The 25,201-nt window shown below is 49.0% G+C and overlaps 1 protein-coding gene across 1 annotated transcript; it reads left to right on the top strand.

Annotated features, from left to right (window-relative positions):
- The first annotated feature begins 3,907 nt into the window (after window positions 1–3,907).
- On the top strand, window positions 3,908–22,636 carry LOC131290705 (protein sidekick). Its single transcript, XM_058319870.1, has 14 exons — window positions 3,908–4,382; window positions 10,701–10,799; window positions 10,868–11,044; window positions 11,890–12,765; window positions 12,853–12,972; window positions 13,050–13,205; window positions 14,204–14,330; window positions 14,408–14,895; window positions 15,515–18,952; window positions 20,133–20,411; window positions 20,489–20,809; window positions 20,881–21,003; window positions 21,037–21,293; window positions 21,971–22,636. The coding sequence occupies exons 1-14, from the start codon at window positions 3,908–3,910 to the stop codon at window positions 22,208–22,210; spliced, it is 7,176 nt and encodes a 2,391-aa protein (XP_058175853.1). The 3' UTR covers window positions 22,211–22,636.
- The last annotated feature ends 2,565 nt before the right edge of the window (window positions 22,637–25,201 follow it).

Consider the following 25,201-nt stretch of genomic DNA (forward strand, 5'->3'; position numbering starts at 1 on the left):
GTCTTCCCCTTGGTCGCCCCGGGAACGTGCCCCGGACAATAACAATCTCGGTCCGAAGTGGAAACCGGAACCGTGGTTCCAGCTCGCTAACTAATGCAGCCGCACGTTCGCGTTGTCCTTTTTTTTTGCTCTTTCGGTGGCGTTTGGTGGGGCACAGGCAAGAAAGAAAAGCAGAGAGAAAGAGAAAGAGGGCGAAAAAAAGAACAACATAGCAAAAGCCGATAAATGATGTGTAAATCAATGGCTGACAAGCCGTCGACGAGACGAAAGAGCATCAAAAATGGCCCAGTTTCCTGTCGTTTTGACGGCGAAAGAGCAAATGCCCTGGTTTGCTTCATGCAGAAGGGTTATTAGACTTCATCCGAACCCTTTCGTTTTATAACGCTGAAATAAACATCGGGAGCGGTTGATGGAAAATCGCGGGAAAGCTAGAAAGATCTAGTTTGAAAAGTTAAAAATAGCTCTACCATGATCACGTACCACGCAGTAACGTTGTAGTGACACTGGAATAGGGTTCCCTAGTGGAATAGTCTTTAAGACACGTTCCAAATCGACCGTTTTCGCTGGACTCGCTTTGGTTGTCGCCGTTCGAACGTGATCTTCTGGGAAAATAAACCAAAACAGTTAATACCATACGGTGATGTCAAAAATTGACTGTCTTCAGCAATGTCGAACGAACTTATTTTACTTTCGAATAATTATTCAAATATTATTTTACAAACAACTTAATAATTGATAATTATAGCTAAATAGTTGAAGCAGCTCGAATGCGGTTAACGCACCGGAAATCTGTGGTTCCACCGTTTTCCCCCGGGGTCGGTCATGTGCCACAGGTATTTCCATCCCAGGCACGGGCAGCATACCTACCCCAAGCTCCTGAACATATGCATCAAGCCGGGAACATAACACGCCCACCGGTGCACAGCCAACTCGATGCTGATTGGTCGCTATAAAAAGGCAGACAGTGCCAACTACCCCTATTCACGGGGGTTGCGGCGTGACTCTGTGCTCTTGACGTGAAAGGGCGTACCCTAATGTCGTCCACGAACAATCTGGGGTAGACTTTGGAATGGCATTCCTTTCCCAACCAGTCTTTCAGCTGGTTTCAACGATTTTGCATGTTAAAACCAAAAACGCTAAGAGCTTTCTTTAGAAAACATAACCAAGAGTAGCATTTAGTTAGTGTTTGATAGAAATCTGACAGCGTTATCAAATAACCCTAATGCTTACGACCTGTGGATGTTTTGTAACTCTGAAAAATCAATAGTTCCGTGCATAGAAATACCAACTTCCTGGAAACAATAATGAGAAATGAGCGCAGGTGACATTACTTGATGTCTGAGAAAAATTAAATTTTCCCTTCAATCTTTTTAGACGTTTAATTCACCCCATGGGCAGAATTTTATTCGTTAGCTAATCTCAAACTAGCGGCACGAAGGCTATTTAATCTCCAATTATGTAGTGAAAATCTTATGTTTCAGCAAGCTACCACACCAGCAAGTTCGCTCTTCCTACAGATGAAACTGCAAAAAACTTAATCTTTTCGATTAAGCCCTAAATTATATTCTTGAAGTAACTCTTCATTGGCTAGATCTGTTGTTTTTTGTTGCCAAATAGATGTGTTTACTATCTGAGCCTAAATATACAATTTCTCGAAAGTAGCCTTGAGCCATTTTTGATAGTTAAGTTTATAAAAAAGTATACCAAATCGAACTGTCTTGAACACTATGTCTTGATAACTAATTGAAAAGATTATTGTCATTTACCAACGTGTAAAACATATTAAATCAATCCATAAGTTCAAGGCATGGTAACATTATGCTTTTCAAACCCTATTATATCGTATATCATGCGGTCATTTTGACCGCAAAGCAATTTTCGAATTCAATACCTCGAAAACAGCTGAATATTTTTTCAAATAAAAATGTCTTTCTTTTTCTGTGGTTTTACACCAAGCTAGCGGAATAATGAAGAGGTGTATCAAAACAGTGTATTCTTGTATAAAGAAACCTAATCGGCCAACGAATCATACCTAACATTCCAACATCAGCTATAGCTAAAGTTTTCTCGACTGTAGCTAAAAATTCAACCAACCGTCGAAAGCCGCCGGACAAGACTTTGTTTTACAAAACCTAAATACAGACGAATAGATAGACGAATGTACTAATAATTAGTTCATATTGTTGGAAATTTGATAAAAAAAACGAGTCCAATTACTGTAGAGAGCAAGCACGCTAGGAAGATGATATATTGAAACTCCCCTCACGATGGCCCATTTTCGAATTTGAAAAACCAAAACTAACGGCTGTTTTCAAATTTTATTGCAGTTCAAACGATCGAAGCTTTATAAGGGGCTTTGTAAAGCTCCCTTTGATGAGCTTAGCTCCTCTTGTGCGAGCTTACTTCTAGCTGCAAACTGCAACGTAGTCCTTATTTTATGGCATGCATTAATAAAGTGCATTTTTTATGACGTTGCATTCATGATATAATGTTGGTGTCGTGCAAAAGAATGTTGTCGGTAGAATATTTGATGTGTTTTTTGCAGTGCCCGAGGACGATGTTGTCTGTGATATCTTTGTTGTGAATGATGGAGCGGTTTACATACCATAGTTCATTACTTCATGCAACCGATCCAGTCACGATCGTTGCATTCCCGCACACGTACGTACGGTGTGTACGTACACGAACATCAGGAGAGCGCTCTCTCATGCTCTCTCATATTCCAACCGGCCACGAACACCACTGAGCCGCACCACAGAACGCTACCTGGCAGCGGAACTTCTACATTCTTGCATACCTGATCGTTGAGCAGTGTACGTGCGAACACCGAATGGCGCCCCGTTGATGCTGTAGTGGTGCTGGACGCCGCAGCGTACCCTCGGTCACTGGTAGCGAGAACTGCAACGGCAGTAACAAGCCAGCTAGCTGCCACAGTCCACGTTTCGGGGGTTCGCCGTCGGGCTCGGAGCACATCGTCGACGCCTGTGACCTTCCAACAATCAAATCCCATTGGGAAAGAAACAATAGGCACAAAGTGACAAGAAAGAAAGACTGGCGTCCTCGGCAGAGAATAATCCGTCCATCACCGATCAGCAATCAAGCTCCAGCAGCAGGAAGTGGCAGTTGAGTGGAAATGTGGTGCGCGTGAAACAAAAGTTCGAGTGTGAATCGTGCGCTTGGAACGCGCTTTGCAAGATCGCGTTGTGTCAGAGTGAGCGATCTTCCGAGTTCCAGCGGGGTTAGGGCAGCAGAGTGAACAAGTGGTTAGGAAAGAGTGAATGTGTGTGCTTTTTTTATTTTTGTATAGTGCAACCTGGTCACCGTTGGCAAAAGAAATGCTAGAAGGAATGTCGGCCGAGTGTCGTGTCCGCCCGTTGGTACAGCAGTTCTGACTAAAGGCGTGAGCTGTAAGTGTGCACACACAATACACGCTGGCGTGTACGTACGTGTACACTTCGCATCAATCTACACTCGGAGAGTGCAGTGCGAAACCGTAAGTGCGCGCGCCCTACATTCCCACGAACCCCGTGAGGCAACACCGTTCGTTTGCACGGGAAACGGACGGCGTTCTTTTTGTTAGCACCTGAACCAAAGCGAAACGATCGTCGTCGCTGACTGTATTGGTGCGGTTTCGAAGTTGCAGTTTGTACGGGGCTTAGAACAGTCAACCGATCGGCAGAGACAAGTTTTCTTGCTCTAAAGCGCCTTGATAATCCAACGTTGATGATGATGATGATGTTGCGAAGCGGACACCAGTAAGGACCGGAGGATAGGGGGTTTTAATGCAAGCGGGCAGCGGTGGCCTACTGTAGCACCCTCCCGCCATCCCCGGAACTATGCACCACCGGTACGACCGTCATCATTATCATCGTGGCCGTTGTTGCCGTTACCTGAAGCGCACAGAAAGATGGTCGACGGTGTGACGGCGTCCTATAGGAGGGTAGGCCAGCGGGCTGCCATTGATCGTACCCGCCGTTTCCATGCCCGTCTGCCGATGGCAAGCGACGAGCTGCCGAACGTCGATCGGATGCCAGGGGGAGACGACCCGATCGTTCAGCGACTCTGGGGAGAGCAACCAGAAGGAAGCATTCTTCTCGCCAGCGTAGTGAGGGAATTTTACCAGCGCCCGTGGGCGCGGTCCACCGGTGTGCTGGAGCCGGAAAGATGTCCCCGGGATGACGCAAAAGTCCACGCAATACTAGCAACCGATCGAAGCGACACACCCGTGGCAGAGAGGCGACCTCCGGGGACAAGTAATGGACGCCGGTGTCGTCCGACGGTGGCCTGCAGTTTATTGATAACGCTGACGCAACTGCTGATAGTGCTGGCCTGTCTGCTGCCATCAACGAGTCGCGCCCAGGCAGCGTTCGGTGGCCCATCGGGTAAGTGTATGCGCTATCGCTTCCGCAATCGATGCCATCGGTTTGCCAAACCCGGCTGGTGCACACTGCCTTTCCCCAATCACATACCCCGATCGATGGACGGCGACAGCAATAAATAGAACAAAATTAATAATAACATAGTTTCTCGATAGCATGCTTAAAACATCACATTTCCAGCCCTCGCATTAAATGGTTATGGTTTCTTCTGAAGGCAAGGAAAAGGTTTCCGCTGAAAAGACGCGCACCACTTAGGGACATCGATATTGTCGTAAAGTAAAAGGGGCGCACACCCTCGAGGGGCAATTGGCTCCGTTCCCATGTGCGTACATACGTCACCGACGTCATTTTCCTTTCTCCCAATTCTACTAGGCCTGGGTTAAATTTCCTTCACTCCGGTGTGCGGTTCGTGCGACATCTTTTCCGGTCTAGGGGTTTTCTTTCGCCGATCGATTGGATTGTGGGATTATGATGGGAATAGCCTATGCCTAATGCCAACGACTTTCGCTTTGGACGATGAAGGCGAGTGAAAAAACAAATCGACAAAAATACCCTCTGGTGGAAGCCAAAAAAGCAGCGGCGGGGTTGCAGTTGACGCCGTTTTCATTTCGTTGGTACTATGTACATGGCTCCCATTTTTCCTTAAGTTTTTTTTTACCTTGCTGTTTCTTGAATGCATCTTGCCCGACGTAAACAAACAGTGCCCTGTGTTTATTGGTTACTCTCCAGTGCGCCGGCGGAAACATTGGAAAGCATTAAAACAATTCCTGTGCCACACCGAATGAGCCGGTCGAGGAAACCACCATCAAATCAACTGCACAGAATGTGTCGAACAGATGGAGTGTTCCTCGAATGGATGGATGCAAGGATGCCGGGGATGGCAGGCGATAAACCCGGGAGTGATGGTGCAAGCGTGAACAACATATTTCGTGCAGCAGGCCGTATTTTTAATTTTCATCCATCCCGGGTACCTTTCGTTTGCGGCGTTTGTTTACGTTTATGACATGATAACTGTCAACTTGTATTCCAACCAATCATAAATTCTGTTATACGCCCGAATAGAACTGTACTACTCGTGACGGTATTAAATCGTTAAATTTCAAATTAGAGCAGGGGAAAGAATGCAAATTTATTAAAAATTTAATAAATCGCGGTGGCCAGCTTGTCAATAAGCCCACGATTTCCGTCGATATGTTTTTTACGATAATTATTTAATTAAAACAAACGACGCTACTTTTGAAAAAGTACTTTGATATATAGGATAGTTATTTGATCCATACCTACCCGTTATAAAAACGGGCGTTTTTACCGAAATTTTACGATAAAAACTATTTAAAAACTCTCATGAATCTTGCCAAATTTTAGCGATTTCAATTGCAATGTAAATGCTGCTAGCGTATTCGAACCACTGCTGGGCCATAGGCAGAGTTCGGGTGTATTTTCCTTGCACTACATTATAGTGCATTTTTAATCGGGAATAGTAGGCATCACCTACCAAATCATCAAAGCAAGCTGTGAGCTCGAAAGAATTCACACTTTCAGTCGCTGTAACGGAAGCCTACGGAAAGACGTGTCGTGCATACAAGCTAACCAGAATGGCAAACATGGTGCAGAAAATTTGTTTAGTAGGAAACGTTTTGGAAATTGGAAAAAAATTTTGGAAGGGGCGATTTTTGAAGCACTACGTGAATCTAATGAAATGCTCCTTGGACCACCGGCATTGCAGCAAGCTGCCAGAGTGTGCAATGAGTTGACCTACCAGCAGACAGAGGAACCCGTTTACAACAACGTCATGCGTGGTTTTGTAATCTGTTTTGCGGGTATTCGGCAGGAAAGTGAACGGTCACGGCTGGCACAGCTGATACGTTGGATGGGCGGCGACATTAGCGAAGAGATGAATCCAGACATCACGCATCTAGTTTGCAATGCGAGCGGCGGTAACAAGTATCGACACGCCAGATCGTCCCGTTTGACCATCGTTCGACCGAGCTGGGTGCTGAACGCTTGGTTAAGCCGTCACGATGTCAACTTTACCGCCATGTCCTCCTGGTTCACCGCCTACCAACGGGTGAAGCCGTTCGATGGCCAGAAGATGTGCTTCTTGGGCGTCTCGCCGGAAGACCAGCAGGACATGATCCAACTGCTGAAGGAGTACGGTGGCGAGCCAACCAACCGGGATGATCCAGGCTGTACCCATGTTGTTGTCGGACCCCATGCGACTGACGCGGCGGAAGTTGACGCTGGGGGTGGCGGTGGTGATGCTGTCGGTACGGTGGAGCGCCGAAACCTGAAGCGGCAACTAACATCTCGCAACATGGAGGCACCGTGCTGCAAGCGACAGAGGCTGGACGGCCAGACGGTGAAGCCTGTGCAACAGTTCATCGTTAAGGCGGATTGGTTTTGGATCACGGTGCAGGCAGGATTCGCAAGCGAACTCGATTATCTCTATGGATCGACACCGGCCGATACTGGCGTGCCGTCCCAACCCGACAGCTTCACTGAATACATAACGGATCTGGAAGAGCACCACCGGGAGTCCAGCGAGAAACACGTCACCGCCGAAGCAATGCCGAAAGCATCGATCGACGGTCAGCGAAGCATGCGCCAGAACCATTTCTCCGAGTTGGTCCAGACCGAGTCGAATTACGTTGGCATTCTGGACGTGGTGCTGACGCTTTTCAAGAAACCACTCGACGAGATGGCTCAAGGTGATGATCCGATGCTGAGCAAATCCCAGTTGAGGACCATATTCGGCGCGCTCTTGCCAATTTATGCCGTCCACAAGCGCATGCTGGTGCGACTGGGGCAAATTCAAGAACACTGGTCGGAGGACGTGCTGATCGGTGAGGAGGTGCTCGATCTTCGCGACGACCTGGTGGGCGAATCCGCGCTTTACTGCCTTCCTGGAGCAGAATCAGGCGAAGCGGGAGTGTGGCCGCCAATCGCTCCAGAGCTTGACGATTCGCCCGGTACAGCGCTTGCCCAGCACGCTTTTGGTTTTGAAGGAAATTTTGCGGCACACCGCCGGGACGAATCCCGACCATAAAAAGCTGATGGAATCGATACATGCGCTCGAAGAGTTGCTGAAGTTTATAATAGAGGACAAACGCAAAACGGAAGCACAGACGGCCATGTTTGATATGTTCCACCAGATCCTAAACTGTCCGCCAAACCTCATCGCGGCGCATCGACACTTTGTGTCCCGGTGCGACGTTACGGAGCTGTCCGATGAGCTCAGCGGTCGGGACGACCCGTTGGTTCTGTTCCTGTTCATCGACACGCTGGAAGTGTGCAAGAAACGTTCGCGGGCGATGGTAAGCTGCGGCCAATCCACGGCGACAAGCAAACGGAGCAACGGTCTTCGGAAGGCTAAAAAACCATACAGACACGTGCAACTGCTGCCACTCAGCTCCATCCGGCTGGTGGTCAACATCGTCGACCGTCCGGGCGCGTTCCTGCTGATCCGACGCGAGTAGTCGCATGCCGCTTGGGACCGGCCAGTACTCGTTCAACATGCCCAACGCCCGGGAGGATCAGAAGCTGGCCTTCCTCCAGAGTCTGGCGCAAATGGTGGAGAACGTCTCCCAGCGGGATCCGGGATCCGTCCTTGTCACCAGCACCGCCGAGCAGGCCCAGCTCGGCCTGAGCAGCACAAACGACGGCGGTTCGCATTCGATGGGTTCCAGATTTGCATCAAAGGCACGGGCAATGGCTAAGCGTTCGTTAAAGTTGACCTCCCCATCGAATCATCACGACGATGATCTCGGTTGTTTCCCGTTGCCCAACGAAGTCGATGGTGAATAAGCTGGTGTTCGAACCCATCTCGCCAAAGATCCCGTAACTCTGCAGCTATTTGAATCCTAAATCTTTTGTGTTATTCGAAGCCACAGACATTTTAGTCCTTTTTGACCAGGACGTCAGCCTATCCAATAATTCATCTCAAAGCGCGAAAAGCGATGAACAATATTTTTCTTTATGCATACATGTACATGTACGATTAATGTATGGACAACGCTGTGACTAACATTTGATGCAGGATAAACTAATCCGTGGTCTATTTGGAACACGATCTGTAGGAATGAAAGCGGAGTGGAGAAGGAAAGCTGTCTCCAGACAGTAAATTGTTTTTTCGTTGTTGCGTTTTGCTGTCGAAAACCCTTTTTTCGATCCTCCGTATTCTAGCTCAAACCATTATCTTCTTTCTTTCGTTTCAATAGTTGCTAGTTATTCCCCAGACATGCTGTTGCCGTAGAATGATTGCCGTAAAATAAGGACCTCTTCTACTTGAAGAAAACATGATCATTCGATGTTCCGTGATTTGTAAAATCACATCATTTCTGTGAATATAAACATCCTTACACTTCCGTTTTGCGTTAGCGTTTTCTTCCTCCTTAACCAGTGCTTATATAACTTTTACATTATATGTGGAATTCATTTTAGTCTGTGAAAATACGATTGACAAAAGGCCAAGCCAACTTAGCTGAATTGCGAGTACTTTTTGGCGATAAAATGTTGTATTTAATTGTTTGTGTTAGAACAAAGTTATAAACAATAAAGAGACGAGGGGGGATTTGACGCTGCACATGTTAATAATGTCGTTTGCAGGGCATATTATGTCTCTTAAAGTGTCCTTTTTCACCGTACCCAATTGTCTAGACTTTGCGCATAATTCGCAGTAAAATAATCGAATTTCATTTACCTTATCAATTAATTCACATTTCAGAAGAGTTATTGGACAGTAATGCATACTAGGAATGTTCCGGGAATGCTGCAGGCTGGCGAGAACTGATTAATTTTATTGGTGGAATGGAAATAGACTCGATGCAGATTAGTTCGAGAAACTCAACCCGATTAGGCCACCGCCTTCCACACCGTGCAACTGTGAGCTGATGGCAGTGCTTTGTACACACAAAAACGCAGTGTTCTCGGAAAACTGATCGGAAAAATGAGGCTCTGAATGGTCGAGCGACACGGAGAACATTTCTTACACCCGTTCTCCTTTCTATTTCCATTCCATTCCCCCTGCTTTCTTTCGCCCGCTGTCCTAAAGGGCCAACATTCTTAAGAAGGCCCGTGGCCAACATCTCCGTCCGTTTGTATGCGTGCGCGTTGTATCGGTCGCGTGGGAACTGAAGTGGCGAGGGTGTGTACGGCCGCAACAACGAGACACGGCGCAACATAAACCAGACAAAGGTGCTGACTGTTTCGTCGGTAACCCCGCTAACGCGAATAGGAAGGTTCGGTGTGCGGGTGTGTGTGCCTGCTTAAATCTGAAACCCCGTCTCTCGCTCTGGCTTTTAAAAACACACCATCGCGATGTGTGGCAGCAGCATAAAGAAGCATTAAACCGAAAGAAGTGTACAGCAAAGCAACCGGACCGGGGAGAAGAAAACACAAAAAACCTGTTTCATGGCTGCCTTTTTTACCCTCTCGTCCCGCGTTCCCTCGTTCGGGCTTCGTTTGGTACCTTTTTCCAGGCCCTCTCTATTGCATTTGCGGCTGCTAACTTCAACCAGATGCTCCGACCTGTGCCGCTCGAGAACCGTTCGTCTATACATGTTTCCTTCAGAAGAGCAGGGGCGAGAAGATCACATAAACATATCCTCTTTCCCCCGTTATAACGAAGGAGGAGGGAGGGAGGGGGACAGAAGTTCATCATGCTTCAAAGTTCATATGTATGTCGGGACGCGTCACAGTCTGGAGTCTATTTTATTTTACTCCACCGGACGTTAAAACATAATCAACGAAGGAATCGGGCTAAGAAAACCACGCTTCGAAACTGTCTGCATTTGTTTCTTCTTGTTCTGTTGGCTAGATTCTCCACTCGATTATTTGTCTTTGGGCTTCTGTTTTGTACTCCTCAATGCGCTTGATTCTTTCACACTTCCTCCCTTCTTCGCCATCCATTTTACCTCCGCCATTCGCTTTTTCCAGCAATTTTGTCGATCGTGCACGAAACACATCTTTTTCAACAAATCATAAATGCTAGGCAGGCTTTTTGCCCGGTTGAGGTTAGGATGGGGTGCTTCACGGAGGTTAAAGTGTTGCCTTCCCCTTGTTCGCCAACTCAAAACCTGCCTAAGATGGCCAACCGTCTATGGTCGGTTTCCTCTTCGCCGAAGATCGCACCTAGCACCGACCAGCATTGGCTTCCATTAGTTGCGCCGTTTTGTTGTGCACACACCAACCAACCCCCCCATTAAAAAGTACCATCGCCTTTTAATTGTAGCCTTCGGTATAGTGCGCTTCCATCGAACCAAAGTGCTGTAATTCATTCTCATCTGATCGTGTATTGCCTTGCTTTTTCGTTTCGTTTGTTAGACACTCAGCTGCAGGCGCCCCGGTTCACAACGCAACCATCGTCGTCCGGCTCGATAGTCAACGAAGGCCGCACGAAGATCCTCCAATGTCACGCACTCGGTAAGCAACTAGAAGGATTAGCTCAGCAGAGAGAAAGTTTCACTTCAACGCGGTCCGTTTCCTTTCAGGCTATCCCCAACCGAACTATCGCTGGCTGAAGGATGGCGTCCCGGTGGGGAACTTTAGCAACAGCCAGTACTTAAAAATTCAGAACGTGACACGGGAGGATGCCGGGAAGTATCAGTGCCAGGCGGAGAACAAGGCCGGCACGATCTTCAGCGACAAGACGGACGTGGTTGTTGCCTGTAAGTTGGCCATGGTGGTGTGCGGAAATAAGACGACACCCAAGTAACAGTTTTAGTTTCATCGAGTTAGTTAACGATGTTGTTGATGCTACACCATTTAAACACATCTTAAGAATACGTATTCTTAAATGCTGTGTCTTATATAATTCTTAAAACCACTCTACAGAACGTTCTGAAAACCATCCTTTAAACCAATTTTTAAACTGAAAAAACGTGAACCCAATACGTAACCTAATTAATAGAACCGCGTTACATACACATTAAAATCATTCATTTACATCAAATCCGTTCAAAACCAAACACAAAACAATTGCAGTGTTTGTGTTGTGTTTAATGCAAGTTGTTAATGTTACTGACATATTTTTTTGGACGGTAAAGGCAAATCCATAACTTTACCATATATTCATGTCAGCTATAGTCGCGACACGTTATTCTCATTTTAGAGTTTGAAAACTAAATTACTTCAGACGAGCAGAAAACTATGGCAAACCAATTTCATTGATAAAATATCATATACTTCGAAATATGATGAAGCGCCGTACTTATACGGAAAAATATCACGTTACAAATGCTTTGCGAAATAATTGTTAATTGATAGAATGACCCATATTCCCTCTTATGAATACCGATAATTTCAGATCGTTTGGGATTGATCAAATATTGTCAACACCTTGTTAAGTTGCTATTAAAACTAATTTTATAACGTACACGTAGTCTTAAGAAATCATCAACAAGGAAACGTTCCTTGTTTATTTTATCTGATTTAACACAAACTCTTTAAAGTCTACTAAGCAATGGAAATGTTACTTCGAAAAGGACGACTGATTGACCAACTTTCCTTTCAGACATGGGCGTGTTTACGGATCTGTCAGAAAAGGTTGTCTCGGTAACGTCGGGCTACGCGGCGATCCTCAACCTTTCCTACATCGACTCGGTTCCGGCCCCGTCCGTGTCGTGGCAGAGCGAGGAGGGTCCGCTCAGCTACGACATCAAGTACGCACAGACCGCGAACAATCAGCTGATTATCCTCAGCGCGGACGAGAGCGACATTCGGGCGTACCGGGCGCGTGCGATCAACACCCAGATCGGACGCGAGGAGGTGACCGGGTACGTGCGACTGAACGTGACCGGCAGCCAGCACACGGAGATCGCGCCGGAGATCATCGTGCATCCGCGCAGCATGAAGGTGGTGCGCGGGGCGCACATGGTCGCGCTGGAGTGCATTGCGAACGCGCGGCCCCTACACGAGCTCGAGACGATTTGGCTGAAGGACGGCATCCCGATCGAGAACACCGGCATCACGTTCGCGCAAACTGACCCGTGGAACCGGACGGTGGCGCTGCTGCACGTCAACCTCACGCACACGGGCGAGTACACCTGCCAGGTGCAGATGCGCACTGGCGGCCACCCGATCGTGTTCTCGATGGCGCGCGTCACCGTGCAGGAGCCGCCGACGTTCGTGACGCCGCTGCGCACCGAAACCCTCGGCGAGTACGGATCGCGCGTGGTGCTAGCCTGCGACGTCATCGGAGAGCCGCTGCCGCGCATCACCTGGTTCCGGAACGCGGCCCCCATCGAGCAGGCGGCCGGCAAGTACGCCGTGCAGGACGACAACTCACTCGAGATCTACAAGCTCGGCATGGACGATACGGCCATGTTTCAGTGCCTGGCGTCGAACGAGGCAGGCGAGAAGTCTGCCTATACCTGGCTAAAGGTGAAAAGTTAGTATCCCAGCCAATACCCTGCCCGCCTTTCCCCCTCGTCGCAGTCTACTAACGGCCATTCTATTTCCATTTTCCATTTTCTAGCTTCCACCCCAATAATGGAGGTTCCGCCCGGCAATCAAACCGTGCTCGATGGAAAGGACGCCACGATCAACTGTCGGGCGATTGCTGCACCAATTCCAAACATCACTTGGATCTACAATGGTAAGTTTGTTGTTCGCACGGGCACACAGTTCCCGTGTCTGCATGCCACTAATTCTCCACTTCCTGATTTCCCACAGAAACGCTCCCGATCGAATCGTCCACCCGGGTGCAAATTCTTGACACGGGCGATTTGCTTTTATCGAACGTGCGCGAAACCGACAGCGGTCTGTACACGTGCATTCGCGAGAACGAGGCCGGTCGTATCGTCGCGTCCGGTTTTCTAACCGTCCTGGGTAGGTATCCACATTCAATTAAATGTACACATCGGTAGTTCCGACAATATGAGGGCAGAAAAAAAAAATAATATAGGAACTTGAAAACTCGCTACAAAACATTCATTCAAAGAGAACTTGAACTAGAACAAAAATTCCGTAGTATAATTTACGTATGCTGACTTAATAAACGACGAAAAGCGACCTGCGTGAACGTGTACCAATTCCGGATATGAAAGGTTTTTAGTTTGTAAGAGTCATTCCAACAATACTTTATTTGTTTTTGTATTAATAATTTAATATTTAGAAAGAGAAACTCTCTTCATAAGTTTGGAGGATGTATTGTTGTAGTCTTGGGAGTTTCAATGTTTCTAATTTGTTCGTATTATTTGATAAGTAGCTTATTGTAATAGCTTACGTCTGATTTAGTATAGATAAAGTTTAGCTTTCCATTTTTTGTATTTGTTTTCCAATCCTCAGATCGTTTTGAGTTTAAAAATCCGCTAGGTGTAGGTATGGAGGCGTCATATTTGTGTTCAGAATGTATGGCGTGATGCTTATAGTACCCAGACTTACATTCTTACCTCACCTAACGAACGACGGAGAGCGACCTGCGTGAACGTGTACTAATTCAGGACATGAAGCTGTTTAGTTTAAGAGCCATTCTTTTGTTTTGTTTTGCGTAAATAATATACAATTTGGAAAGCGAAATTCTTTTCACCGAACGAATAACGATCTACCTGAACGTGTACCAGAACACGGAATTCTTTAATTCATAAGAGTTGCTCGGAGCGTGTTTTTGCTTGTTCTTTCTTATAATATTTGATGGAATCGCAACGTAGATAAACTTGTTTTTTTTTTAATGGTTTTGCTATTTAAGGTATATCTTGAAGTTATTTCAAGTAAATGTCAAAAGGTTCAGCTGTTTGTTTGTTATAGTATCTACATAAAACAGCTTGAATATGTTGAAATGATTATTGTTAATATTGCTTTTATTGTGTTCCTCTTTCTATTTGCAGTTCGTACACAAATCATCCGTCCTCCGGATGATATGACGGTGTTGCTTGGGCACTCAGCTTCGCTGGAGTGTGGTGTTTCTAGTGATCCGTCCGTGCCGTACAATATCGATTGGTACCGGGAGCCAAAGTAGGTTTTTGAATGAAGCGATGTTTGGTTTGGAGATTATTTAAATCCAACCTCCACTAACGTATGTCTCTTTGCAGTCGGTTGCCGATCAAGAATAGCCAACGAATCGGAGTGAAGGGTGATGGCACGCTGGAGATCACCGAGGTGCGCCCGTCGGATGTAGGCCAGTATTCGTGCATCGTGACGTCGCCGGGCGGCAACGAAACGCGTTCGGCCCGGCTCAGTGTCATCGAGCTGCCGTTCGCACCCTCGAACGTGCAGGCCGTGCGACTCAGCGCCCCGCAGCACCGTGCCATCAACGTGTCCTGGACGCCCGGGTTCGACGGCAATAGCAAACTCATCAAGTTCATCGTGCAGCGGCGCGAGGTGCCGGAACTTGGCCCACTGCCCGACCCGTTGCTCAACTGGATCACCGAGGCGGCCAACGTGTCGGCCGAGCTGCGCTGGATACTGCTAACCAACCTGAAGGCGGCCACTGCCTACCAGTTTCGCATCAGCGCCGTTAATCGCGTCGGCGAGGGCTCGCCCTCCGAACCGAGCAACGTCGTGAAGCTGCCACAGGAAGGTGAGCGCTTTATGAACCCATGCTTTATCTCAATGTCACCGACCGTTTCATCTGGTGAAGTTGGTTAGCACACAGTGCAAAGGGAAAAACCAATTGGGATACTTTACAGCATTTGTTTGACACTGAATGAATGAATGAATTAATTAATGATTCTTTATTGATTGGTTAAACTCGTATGAGAGGGCACATATCTCCTGTAAGATTATTTCAACATTGGTTATAGTTCGTTAGCTTAGCTGGGTTTGATCTGTTTTGTCATGTAGGCATGATTGGAACCTCCGGAAAAGTTGCCAAAAACCCACGAGGCCAAAATATGAATTTGTTGTCTAACTCAAATACAAACTAAGCTAATCGAACATAAAATCTAAATAGATCAACTGATTCACCTTTACAGCGTACATTTAGTACGTATTCAATAAAAAACATTCTAGTGGAGGTCAATTTGGTGCTCGGAAATGGTCAAGCTCGAACATTGCGTTGCTATTTGAATTAGTCTTCACACAGATAGAGTGTGTACGTTTGTTTTGAGGAGAAAATTGACATTAAACAAGTCCAGAACGCTTCGTGGAGCGATGTATGGTTGGATTCATCCAGTTTCTTCCTCTTTGAACGTGTGTAGCGCCGTCGGGGCCACCGGTCGGGTTTGTCGGATCGGCCCGTTCGTCGACGGAGATCATTATCCAGTGGCAGCCGCCGGTCGAGGAGCACCGGAACGGTCAGATCCTGGGCTACATCATCCGCTATCGGTTGTTCGGGTACAGTGCGAGCCCGTGGAACTACCGCAACATCACGAACGAGGCGCAGCGGAACTACCTCATCCAGGAGCTGATCACCTGGAAGGACTACGTGATACAGATCGCGGCGTACAACAACATGGGCGTGGGCGCATACACGGATGGGGCGAAGATCAAGACGAAGGAGGGTATCCCGGAGGCGCCCCCGACGGACGTGCGAGTCGTTGCGCTCAACTCGACCGCCGTGCGCGTCTGGTGGACACCACCCAACCCGCAGCAGATCAACGGCATCAACCAGGGCTACAAGCTGCAGGCATGGCGCTACGAAAGGCCACCGCCTCCTGGTGGTGGTGGTGGTGGTGGTGGTGGGGAGGAGCAGACCGCCTCGGGCCACTCCACCGAGGGTGAGGAGCCGGTCGAAACGGAGATGAAGGTGCTGACGGTGCCGCCGAACCTGCTGGATCCGCTGGCCGAGCAGAGCGAGGTGATGGTGGGCTTGGAGAAGTACACCGCGTACAATGTGACCGTGCTGTGCTTCACCGATCCGGGCGATGGCGAGCGCAGCACCCCGGTGCCGGTGCGCACCCTCGAGGACGTCCCGGATGAGGTGAGCGCGCTGCAGTTCAGTGGCATCTCGGACCGGGAGGTGAACGTGACGTGGGAGGTGCCGCGACGCACGAACGGCATCCTCGTCGGCTACCAGGTGCGCTACTACCGGAAGGAGCATCCGGAGGCGGCGCGCACGGTCAACCTGACGGCGGAGTCGCGCAGCCTGCGGGTGACACACCTGACCGCCACCACGCACTACACGTTCGAGGTGAGCGGGTGGACGGCGGTGGGCGTCGGTCCGCCCAAGATCGCCACCATCCAGTCCGGCATTGAGCCGGTGCTGCCACACCCGCCCTACCAGCTGGCACTCTCCAACATCGAGGCGTTCTCGGTGGTGATTCAGTTTACGCCCGGCTTCGATGGCAACTCGTCGATCGCGCGCTGGATCGTGGAGGCGCAGACGGCCCGCAACCTCACCTGGTTCGTCGTGCACGAGCTGCACGACCCGGACGCGTCCACCGTGACCGTGCTCGGGCTGACCCCGTTCACCAGCTACCGGCTGCGGATTATCGCGTGCAACGTCGTCGGGCGCTCGGAGCCGTCGGAGCCGACGAAGGACTTCCAGACGATACAGGCACCGCCCAAGCACCCACCGTTCAACGTGACGGTTCGGGCGATGAGCGCGACCGAGCTGCGCGTCCGCTGGATCCCGCTGCAGCAGACCGAGTGGTACGGCAATCCGCGCGGCTACAACATCACCTACCGGAACATACAGGAGGGCGGCCCAGAGGAGGCAGAGGTGGTGACGACCGAACTTGCCACCTCGGCGTACGGTGTGCGAAGCGTGCTGATCGAGGATCCGACCTCCAACTCGCACGTGCTCGACGGGCTGGAGGAGTGGTCGGTGTACGAGATCGTCATGACGGCCGTGAACGAGGTGGGCGTGTCGGCGGACAGTAGCCCGCATGCGTTCGAGCGTACCCGCGAGGCGGTGCCGTCGGGTGGGCCGGCGGTGGTCGAAGCGAATGCCACCTCCTCCACCACGATCGTGGTGCGCTGGCACGAGGTGCCGAAGGTGCACCGCAACGGCCAGATTGAGGGCTATCGGGTGTACTACGGGTCGGCGGTGGGCCGCACCCGGCCCGTGCTGCACAAGACGATCGCCAACAACTACACCTTCACGGCCACGCTGACCGAGCTGAAGAAGTTCGTCCAGTACGACGTGCAGGTGCTGGCGTACACGCGGCTCGGCGACGGCACGCTCAGCACGCCGCCGGTGCGCGTGCAGACGTTCGAGGACACGCCCGGCGCCCCCTCGAACGTCTCCTTCCCGGACGTGTCGTTCAGCATGGCCCGCATCATTTGGGACGTGCCGGACGAACCGAACGGCGAGATACTGGCGTACCGCGTCACCTACCTGCTGAACGGCTCGCAAAGCCTGAACTTTACGCAAGAGTTCCCACCTTCCGACCGGACGTTCCGTGCGACGCAGCTGCTCGCCGAGCGCTACTACCTGTTCAGCGTGACGGCGCAGACCCGCCTCGGCTGGGGCAAGACGGCGGCCGCGCTCGTCTACACCACCAACAACCGCCAGCTGCCGCAGCCACCGTCCGCGCCGCAGATCTCGCGCTCTCAGGTGCAGTCGGAGCAGATCACGTTCAGCTGGACGCCCGGGCGCGACGGCTTTGCCCCGTTGCGCTACTACACCGTGCAGCTGCGCGAGAACGAGGGCGCGTGGACGTCGATCCCGGAGCGCGTCGACCCGTCCGTGACGTCCTACACGGCGAGCGGGTTGCGGCCGCACACGCACTACATCTTCCGCATACGCGCCACCAACGACCTCGGCCCCTCCAGCTACAGCAAGGAGAGCGGCCAGATCCGCACGCTGCCGGCCGCACCCTCGGAGGGCATCACCGGCCTCAAGGTGGTGCCCATCACGACGACGAGCGTGCGCGTGCAGTGGAGCGCATTGAGGGCGGCCGCCTGGAACGGAGACGCGGCGACCGGCGGCTACCGGATCCTCTACCAGCCGCTGTCCGACTTTCCCTCCACGCTGCAGAGCACGCCCAAGCTGGACGTGCCGGGTGTCGCGCAGGAGTCGGCCGTGCTTGCCGACCTCACGCAGGACCGCAACTACGAAATCATCCTCCAGCCGTACAACTCGCAGGGGTCGGGGCCACCCTCGCCACCCGTCGCCGTGTACGTTGGCGAGGCTGTGCCGATAGGCGAACCGCTCGACATCGACGGCGTGGCTGTGTCGCCGACCGAGGTGCGTCTCCGCTGGAGCCCTCCACGCCAGAACACCCAGAACGGCGAGCTGCTCGGCTACAAGATCTTCTACCTCGTCACCGACTCGCCGGAAGGGACGCCATCTCCCGTGGCAACGATTCCTGCCGCCGACCCGGAGGTGCATCTCGCCGAGGCGGAAGTTCAGCGGGCCCGCCACGGTACCGCCGGCAAGCCGCAGGCGGCCACCACCACCGAGGAGGAAATCGAGGTCGTGCCGGCGTCCTACAACACGCACAATCTCGTCTTCCTCGACAAGTACACCGAGTACCGCATCCAGATACTGGCCTTCAATCCCGCCGGCGACGGGCCCCGCTCCGCACCGATCACGGTGAAGACGCTTGCCGGGTTGCCCGGTCCGCCGACGCATCTACTCTTCGGCGACATCACCATGAACAGCCTCACCGTTAGCTGGGAGGCGCCTCGCAAGCGCAACGGGCTCATCCTCGGTTACATCGTCGCCTACGAAACGACGGAGGATAACGAAAGTGAGTATCGCTGGGTGAACGTCGTGCATCTCATCCTACACAGGACACATAAGCACCATTTCGTGATGTGAATTACCCCATTTTAAATTATTGGCAATTCCATTAACACATGTTTTGGGAAAGTAAGAAATCCGAACCTGTTACATCATAGTTGTAGGGAAATTCACAAGAAGAAGTAAACAAAACTATTCGCAGTATTTCATTTCATATCTTGCGTAAAGGTCAACGTCTTTTAGAAGATGCCGCGTGACAAATGAACATGGATTGTGGACATATGACTGTTACAGTTTAGATTGGAACTTCTATTCACCCAATGCCCATTTCACATGGATCGAAAATAACACACTGAAACCAGTTGTGTTTAGGTATGTGGTTTAATTTGAGTTAGAACGCCAGATGTTGCTTTTTAAAAGTATTTGACGAGAATTTAGTTGGAGTATAACGTTTCTTCTTTGTGTCACTGGCGCTTTATTAAACTCGTTCTTCCTGTGGTTGCGATCAAAAGAGATCCCCTCGAGCGCGAATCTCGATTGTTTTATATTCTGGTTGCCTACCTTCCTACATATCTCATTCTATTAGTTTGTGTGTGGGCTTGACTTAGTGTATCTGTGCTATCACTGCTCGCACCAACTACGCCAAATGTCAATTTGGCGGCTTGCGGCAAAATGGCTTACGGATTGATCTATCCGTGCCGGTATCACTACAGGTGCATAGGATGGTGGGATTGAAAGGCCCTATTGTTTCGCACTTTTTAAACACTGCCATACGTAATTTGTTCAATCTGTTTGTTAGCTCCGAAAGTACGGCTCTTGTTGTAATGATTTCGAAAAGTTACATACCAAATCTTCTTCGTTCAATTATTTGTGCTCTGGATGCGATTCTTTTTTCGGCTCTTGGAAGGAAGAGGATGTTGATCATTTTAGTTTGGAAAGTTTATAATACATGGTGTCCAATATATTCGCATACAAATTCAAACATCAATTATACCATATCGAATATATTCCGATTTACTTTTTTTTTGTAAACAAAGATAGTAGCATGTTAAATAATCATGTAGAAAATAAATAAAGTGTAGTGTGTCCACTAAGGCTCGATGAGTATGGTGTATGGGAATATATGGGACCCCGTGTAATAACAACAAAACAACAACTAAAAAACATACACCCTTCTGTCTCGACAGAATTCAGCAAGCAGGTGAAGCAAAAGGTGACCGGCACCAGCCTGGTGGTGCAGAACCTAGAGGAGGAGGTAACCTACACGTTCACGGTGCGCGCACAAACCATCGACTACGGGCCGGCGATCAGTGGCAACGTGACGACGGGACCGCAGGACGGCTCGCCCGGGTCGCCGCGTGAGCTCACGATTGCCAAGTCGCAGGCGAGCGTGCACCTGCACTGGATCAACGGCCAGTCCGGCAAAGGCCCCATCCAGGGCTACTACATCGAGACGAAGAAGCGCGGTAAGTGTGGTCGGGCACGTACTTTTTTTTCTTGGTGAATTTATTTGTTTAATTTTGTTCCGTTTGCAACGTTGCAGATGATCTGCGGTGGGAGACGGTGGCGCGCACGAACAACGGGCCGCTGCAGGAGTTCACCGTCAGCTTCCAGAACCTGCTGCCCTCGACGGCATACAAGTTCCGCGTGATCTCGTACAACCGCTACGGCATCAGCTGCCCGGTGTACTCCGACGACGCGGTACTGACGCCGTCGAAGCTGTATCTCGAGTATGGCTACCTGCAGCTGAAGCCGTTCTACCGGCAGACCTGGTTCATGGTAGCCCTGGCGGCCACCTCCATCGTGATCGTGATCATGGTCGTGGCGGTACTGTGCGTCAAGAGCAAGAGCTACAAGTACAAGCGTAAGTGACTCTCACTCGTGCAGAGCTTATCTGTGTTTCTGTATTATTTCTAACTGACCACACCATTGCAGAGGAGGTCCAGAAAACGCTCGAGGAATCGATAGCGATGTCGATCGACGAGCGACAGGAGCTGGCGCTGGAGCTGTATCGCTCTCGCCACGGCATATCGGCGAACGGGGGCGGTGGTGGTGGGGGCCTGATTGGGCCGGGTGGTGGGCTGGGTGGAGGCGGTGGCACCGGCACCATGATCCATAGCACGCTCGGACGCCGAACCGGCACGATTCTCGGCCGCAAGGGTGGAGGCAGTGGGCCGGGCTCAAGTGCGGCAGCAGCCGCCGCCTCGCTGGGCAAATCCCCGCCTCGACCATCACCCGCCTCCGTGGCCTACCATAGCGACGAGGAGAGCCTGAAGTGTTACGACGAAAATCCGGACGACAGCAGCGTCACTGAGAAGCCGTCCGAGGTTAGCTCCAGCGATTCACAGGTATGCTGTTGTACGAAATGTGTTCAACAATATCCAATTTCATGTTCCTACCAGAAGTTTCAATGCCGTAAAGCGTTAGCAAAACGTTACGACAGAAATAAAACATATAAAAGATACAACTATCTTTTAAAAACGCGATAGGTTCATCGAGTATCATGCAATGAAATGTAGTTCAATATCGTATTTGTTGGAAAAGATCCCCAAACATACTTTATCATATACATATACATATTCCCTTGTTTGTAAACATAAGGTTTAAAGAACTTAATATGTGTTAGATGTAGTTTGAAACCATTGTTTTTGTTATCTTCTAAAGGTAAACAATGAGAACTACGTTCGTGAACTTCCAACGAATCTAAATTTTCATCGTCGAGATCATCGCTTTAGATATTAGCACTAGTTCAATAGCGGATAGTTCAACTAAACTCATCGGAATTGCAATGTACTGTAAAAGTCTGATTTTGCTCGTCAGTCATTGTAATTTAGATATTAATACTACTTATTCTTCACTTAATCCTTTAATGTTGTTATAATAATTAAACCAAATCTGATTTAAATACTTCTGACAGATTCATCTGCCTTACCAAAACTGACTGACCAACAGACCAAGACTGGAAATGTATTTAAATATTGATCAAGTTCTTGTTACTGATCGTTTTCATATCTTCATTCAATAGGCGTCGGAAAGTGAAAACGAGAGCGTCCGCTCTGATCCTCACTCGTTCGTGAACCACTACGTCAACAACGACCTGCTGCGCCAGTCGTGGAAGCGCCAGAAGCCGGTCCGCAACTACTCCAGCTACACCGACTCCGACCCAGAAGGTTCAGCCGTCATGAGCCTGAACGGGGGTCAGATCATCATGAACAACATGGCGCGTTCCCGGGCTCCGCTGCCCGGGTTCAGTTCCTTCGTGTGAGCGGTCGCATCCGTATTACTGGCAGCTTATCGGCCACCCTTTCGGTACACTTACTTACTTACTGCCACTACTGTCGTGTTGGGAAGGGCGCGCAACTTACTCATAGATAGTTAAGCTATAGAATTTGACTGCTACGGCATGCGAGGGATAGGACTTGATCTGAAGAAGGGAGGACTATGTACTTCCGACGCGCTTATTGGTCGTTCAGCTGATAAGTTTTTAACTTTTATTTTTTACTCTACTTTTGTGTATGTTGCCGTACGTGTCTTACGTGGAACCTAGTAGTAGCATAGAGGATTAAATTAATGTGTAGTATCAATGGTCTTAGAGTAGAGTAGTGCCTAGGAGGAGCTGGTAGTGTTTCGAAGCAATTTATTGTTTAGCACACAACGCGAGGGAGATCAGAAACGGACATAACGATGTCTTTATGCTGTTGCTCGCCACTGCCACGGTCCTTGTGCGTTTTTTTTTACGAAACACAACATTAAGAACGTGATGCATATTATTATGACAATGTCGCCCAACAAACGTTTTGAAATGATGACGATCCGTTTGCCTTTAGCGAAGGAGATGCGATATACGATAGTTAGCCTAGTAGCACCAACCCTTTTTCATAGTGAAAACGGGAAGGGGGTTAGAATTTACTTATATACAACAAATATACAGAGTCACACGACACACGAACATGCGAACATGCAGAGCAAGCAATATATCTGTACACGCAGGAGGAAAGTTTTATGTGATAACAACATATATTCGACAAACAGGAGATAGAGAGCGAGCGAGAGAGGAAAGCAGGCACGATTAGGGAAAACGCGCCGAATGGCAACTAGATAGACGAAAAAAATGAAGAAACATGCAACGGTTGTGCTGCTATTTGCCTTTGAAAATGACCAATTATTCGTCCATTTGATACTAACTGAAATTTGTGCGCGTAATTGCAACCTAAGAAAAAGCCATTTTCGTAAGTAAAATTATTATACAAAATAAACTAGACTCCCGCACGTCCACTGGGACGGAGCGCTCGTAAATCAATTATGCACGTGTGTGCATAATGAATTTTCCGTTTTTATCCTTGAAAAAAATGATGTGGGTGTGTAAAGTAAGTAACGCATTTTATTGAATCCTACTTTCGGTCTCGAAGCTTGCAGAACTCATCTAAATCGTAACAATTATGTGGTGGTTAATTTGTTTTATTTTTACCTCAGTTTTACCTTGACACGAGGCAATTAGAACCACGTTGCTAAATGTTTGTAATGGCTGCTGTTTTACATTGTACTGCTTCCTATCACTGTTATAAAAGAGAGGTGGGTGGCGGAGATACGTCAGTAACTTAACTCCTTCCACCTCTCTTAGCTCGCTTTGGGGCATGGCAAGAAGGATGCGAAATAGAAGCGCCACTAATGAGAGCGAAAGACTTGATACGGACTGGCTGGAGCCTTTTGCACGCAAGGTTTGTCCTGACTTCGTTCCTGTGCCAAATTTTCTCCAATGCGCACCTGGCAGTGATCCTAACATGGATGCACCATTCACAATGTCTGAACTCTCACTAGCTCTTTATTCAGGCAAAAATTCCTCGCCGGGAATGGACCAGATTGGAAATAAATTGATTCTCAATCTACCAGACGTGGTGCGGAAACGACTGTTGTGTTTATTCAATAACATGTTTGAGCACAACATCGTCCCTCCTGAATGGAGAGAAGTGAAAGTAATTTCTGCGTTGAAAAACGGCAAACCTGCATCAAGGCACGACTCATATCGCCCAATTTCGATGATGTCCTGCCTGCGAAAATTGCTCGAAAGGATGATTCTACGCCGCTTGGATAGTTGGTTAGAAACAAACAACCTCCTGTCCGAAACCCAATTCGGCTTTCGCAAAAGCAAGGGCTCTAATGACTGCTTAGCTCTTCTTGTGACTGAGATTGAGTTGGCTCATTCTCGAGGCGAAATGATGGCCTCAATCTTCTTAGATATCAAGGGCGCTTTTGACGCAGTATGTGTAAATATACTGTGTGAAAAGTTAGAAAACGCGGGATTGGGACCGCGGTTAAACAACCTTCTTTTCAATCTTCTTTCGGAAAAGGTAATGAATTTCGAACATGGTCAGACTAAAGTGCGCTTGACCAGCTACTTTGGACTTCCGCAAGGGTCCTGTTTGAGCCCGTTATTGTACAATTTTTACGTGAGTGATATTGACTCATGCCTGGCGCCAAATTGTACCCTTAGACAACTAGCGGACGACGGTGTTGTTTCAGTCACAAGCAACAGCATCATCGGATTACAACGCCCTTTGCAAACCACGATGGATAATCTTGTCACGTGGGCTGACAACCTAGGTATTGAGTTCTCTACTCAGAAAACGGAGATGGTTATTTTTTCTTTTCACTACAACACGGCGGAAAATAGGCGAAAGAACCTAGTAAATCCCCAATTTGATGTCCATATCTATGGCTCAAATATCAAAATCTCCAGCACGTTTAAATACCTAGGTGTGTGGTTTGATAGAAAGAATATGTGGAGAAGCCACATAGACTACCTCGCTCAAAAATGCGCTAAAAGGATCAACTTCCTTCGAACGATCTCGGGGTTCTGGTGGGGGGCACACCCACAAGATCTCCTGAGATTATATAAGACAACTGTACTGTCCGTCTTGGAATATGGGAGCATATGCTTCCACTGGGCGGCCAAGACGCATTTGATCAGACTAGAAAGGATCCAGTACAGATGTCTTAGACTTGCACTAGGGGCTATGAAATCCACTCATACCATGTCCCTAGAAGTGATGTCAGGAGTGATGCCGCTTAAACTTCGCTTCGAGCAACTTTCGCTTCGCCTTCTCATCCGTGCCTCAGTATCGAATCCGTTAGTGATTGACAACTTTAGCCGGCTGCTAGAGATGCGCTCAAAATGTAGGATAACAAAAACTTTTCATGACTACTTATCCCTACAGGTAACCCCTAGTCAATTGTGCCAATATCGTGCCAGTCTCCC

The sequence above is a fragment of the Anopheles ziemanni genome, chromosome X, assembly GCF_943734765.1.
Source record: "Anopheles ziemanni chromosome X, idAnoZiCoDA_A2_x.2, whole genome shotgun sequence".
NCBI lineage: Eukaryota > Metazoa > Arthropoda > Insecta > Diptera > Culicidae > Anopheles > Anopheles ziemanni.

What these genes read in the sequence shown, in the direction of transcription:
- LOC131290705 (XM_058319870.1), top strand. Translation starts at nt 3,908, where the DNA reads ATGGTCGACGGTGTGACGGCGTCCTATAGGAGGGTAGGCCAGCGGGCT. An exon ending in CATCACTTGGATCTACAATG is followed by an intron (nt 12,973 to 13,049) that starts GTAAGTTTGTTG and finishes GATTTCCCACAG; the next exon opens with AAACGCTCCCGATCGAATCG. An exon ending in CATCGAGACGAAGAAGCGCG is followed by an intron (nt 20,412 to 20,488) that starts GTAAGTGTGGTC and finishes GCAACGTTGCAG; the next exon opens with ATGATCTGCGGTGGGAGACG.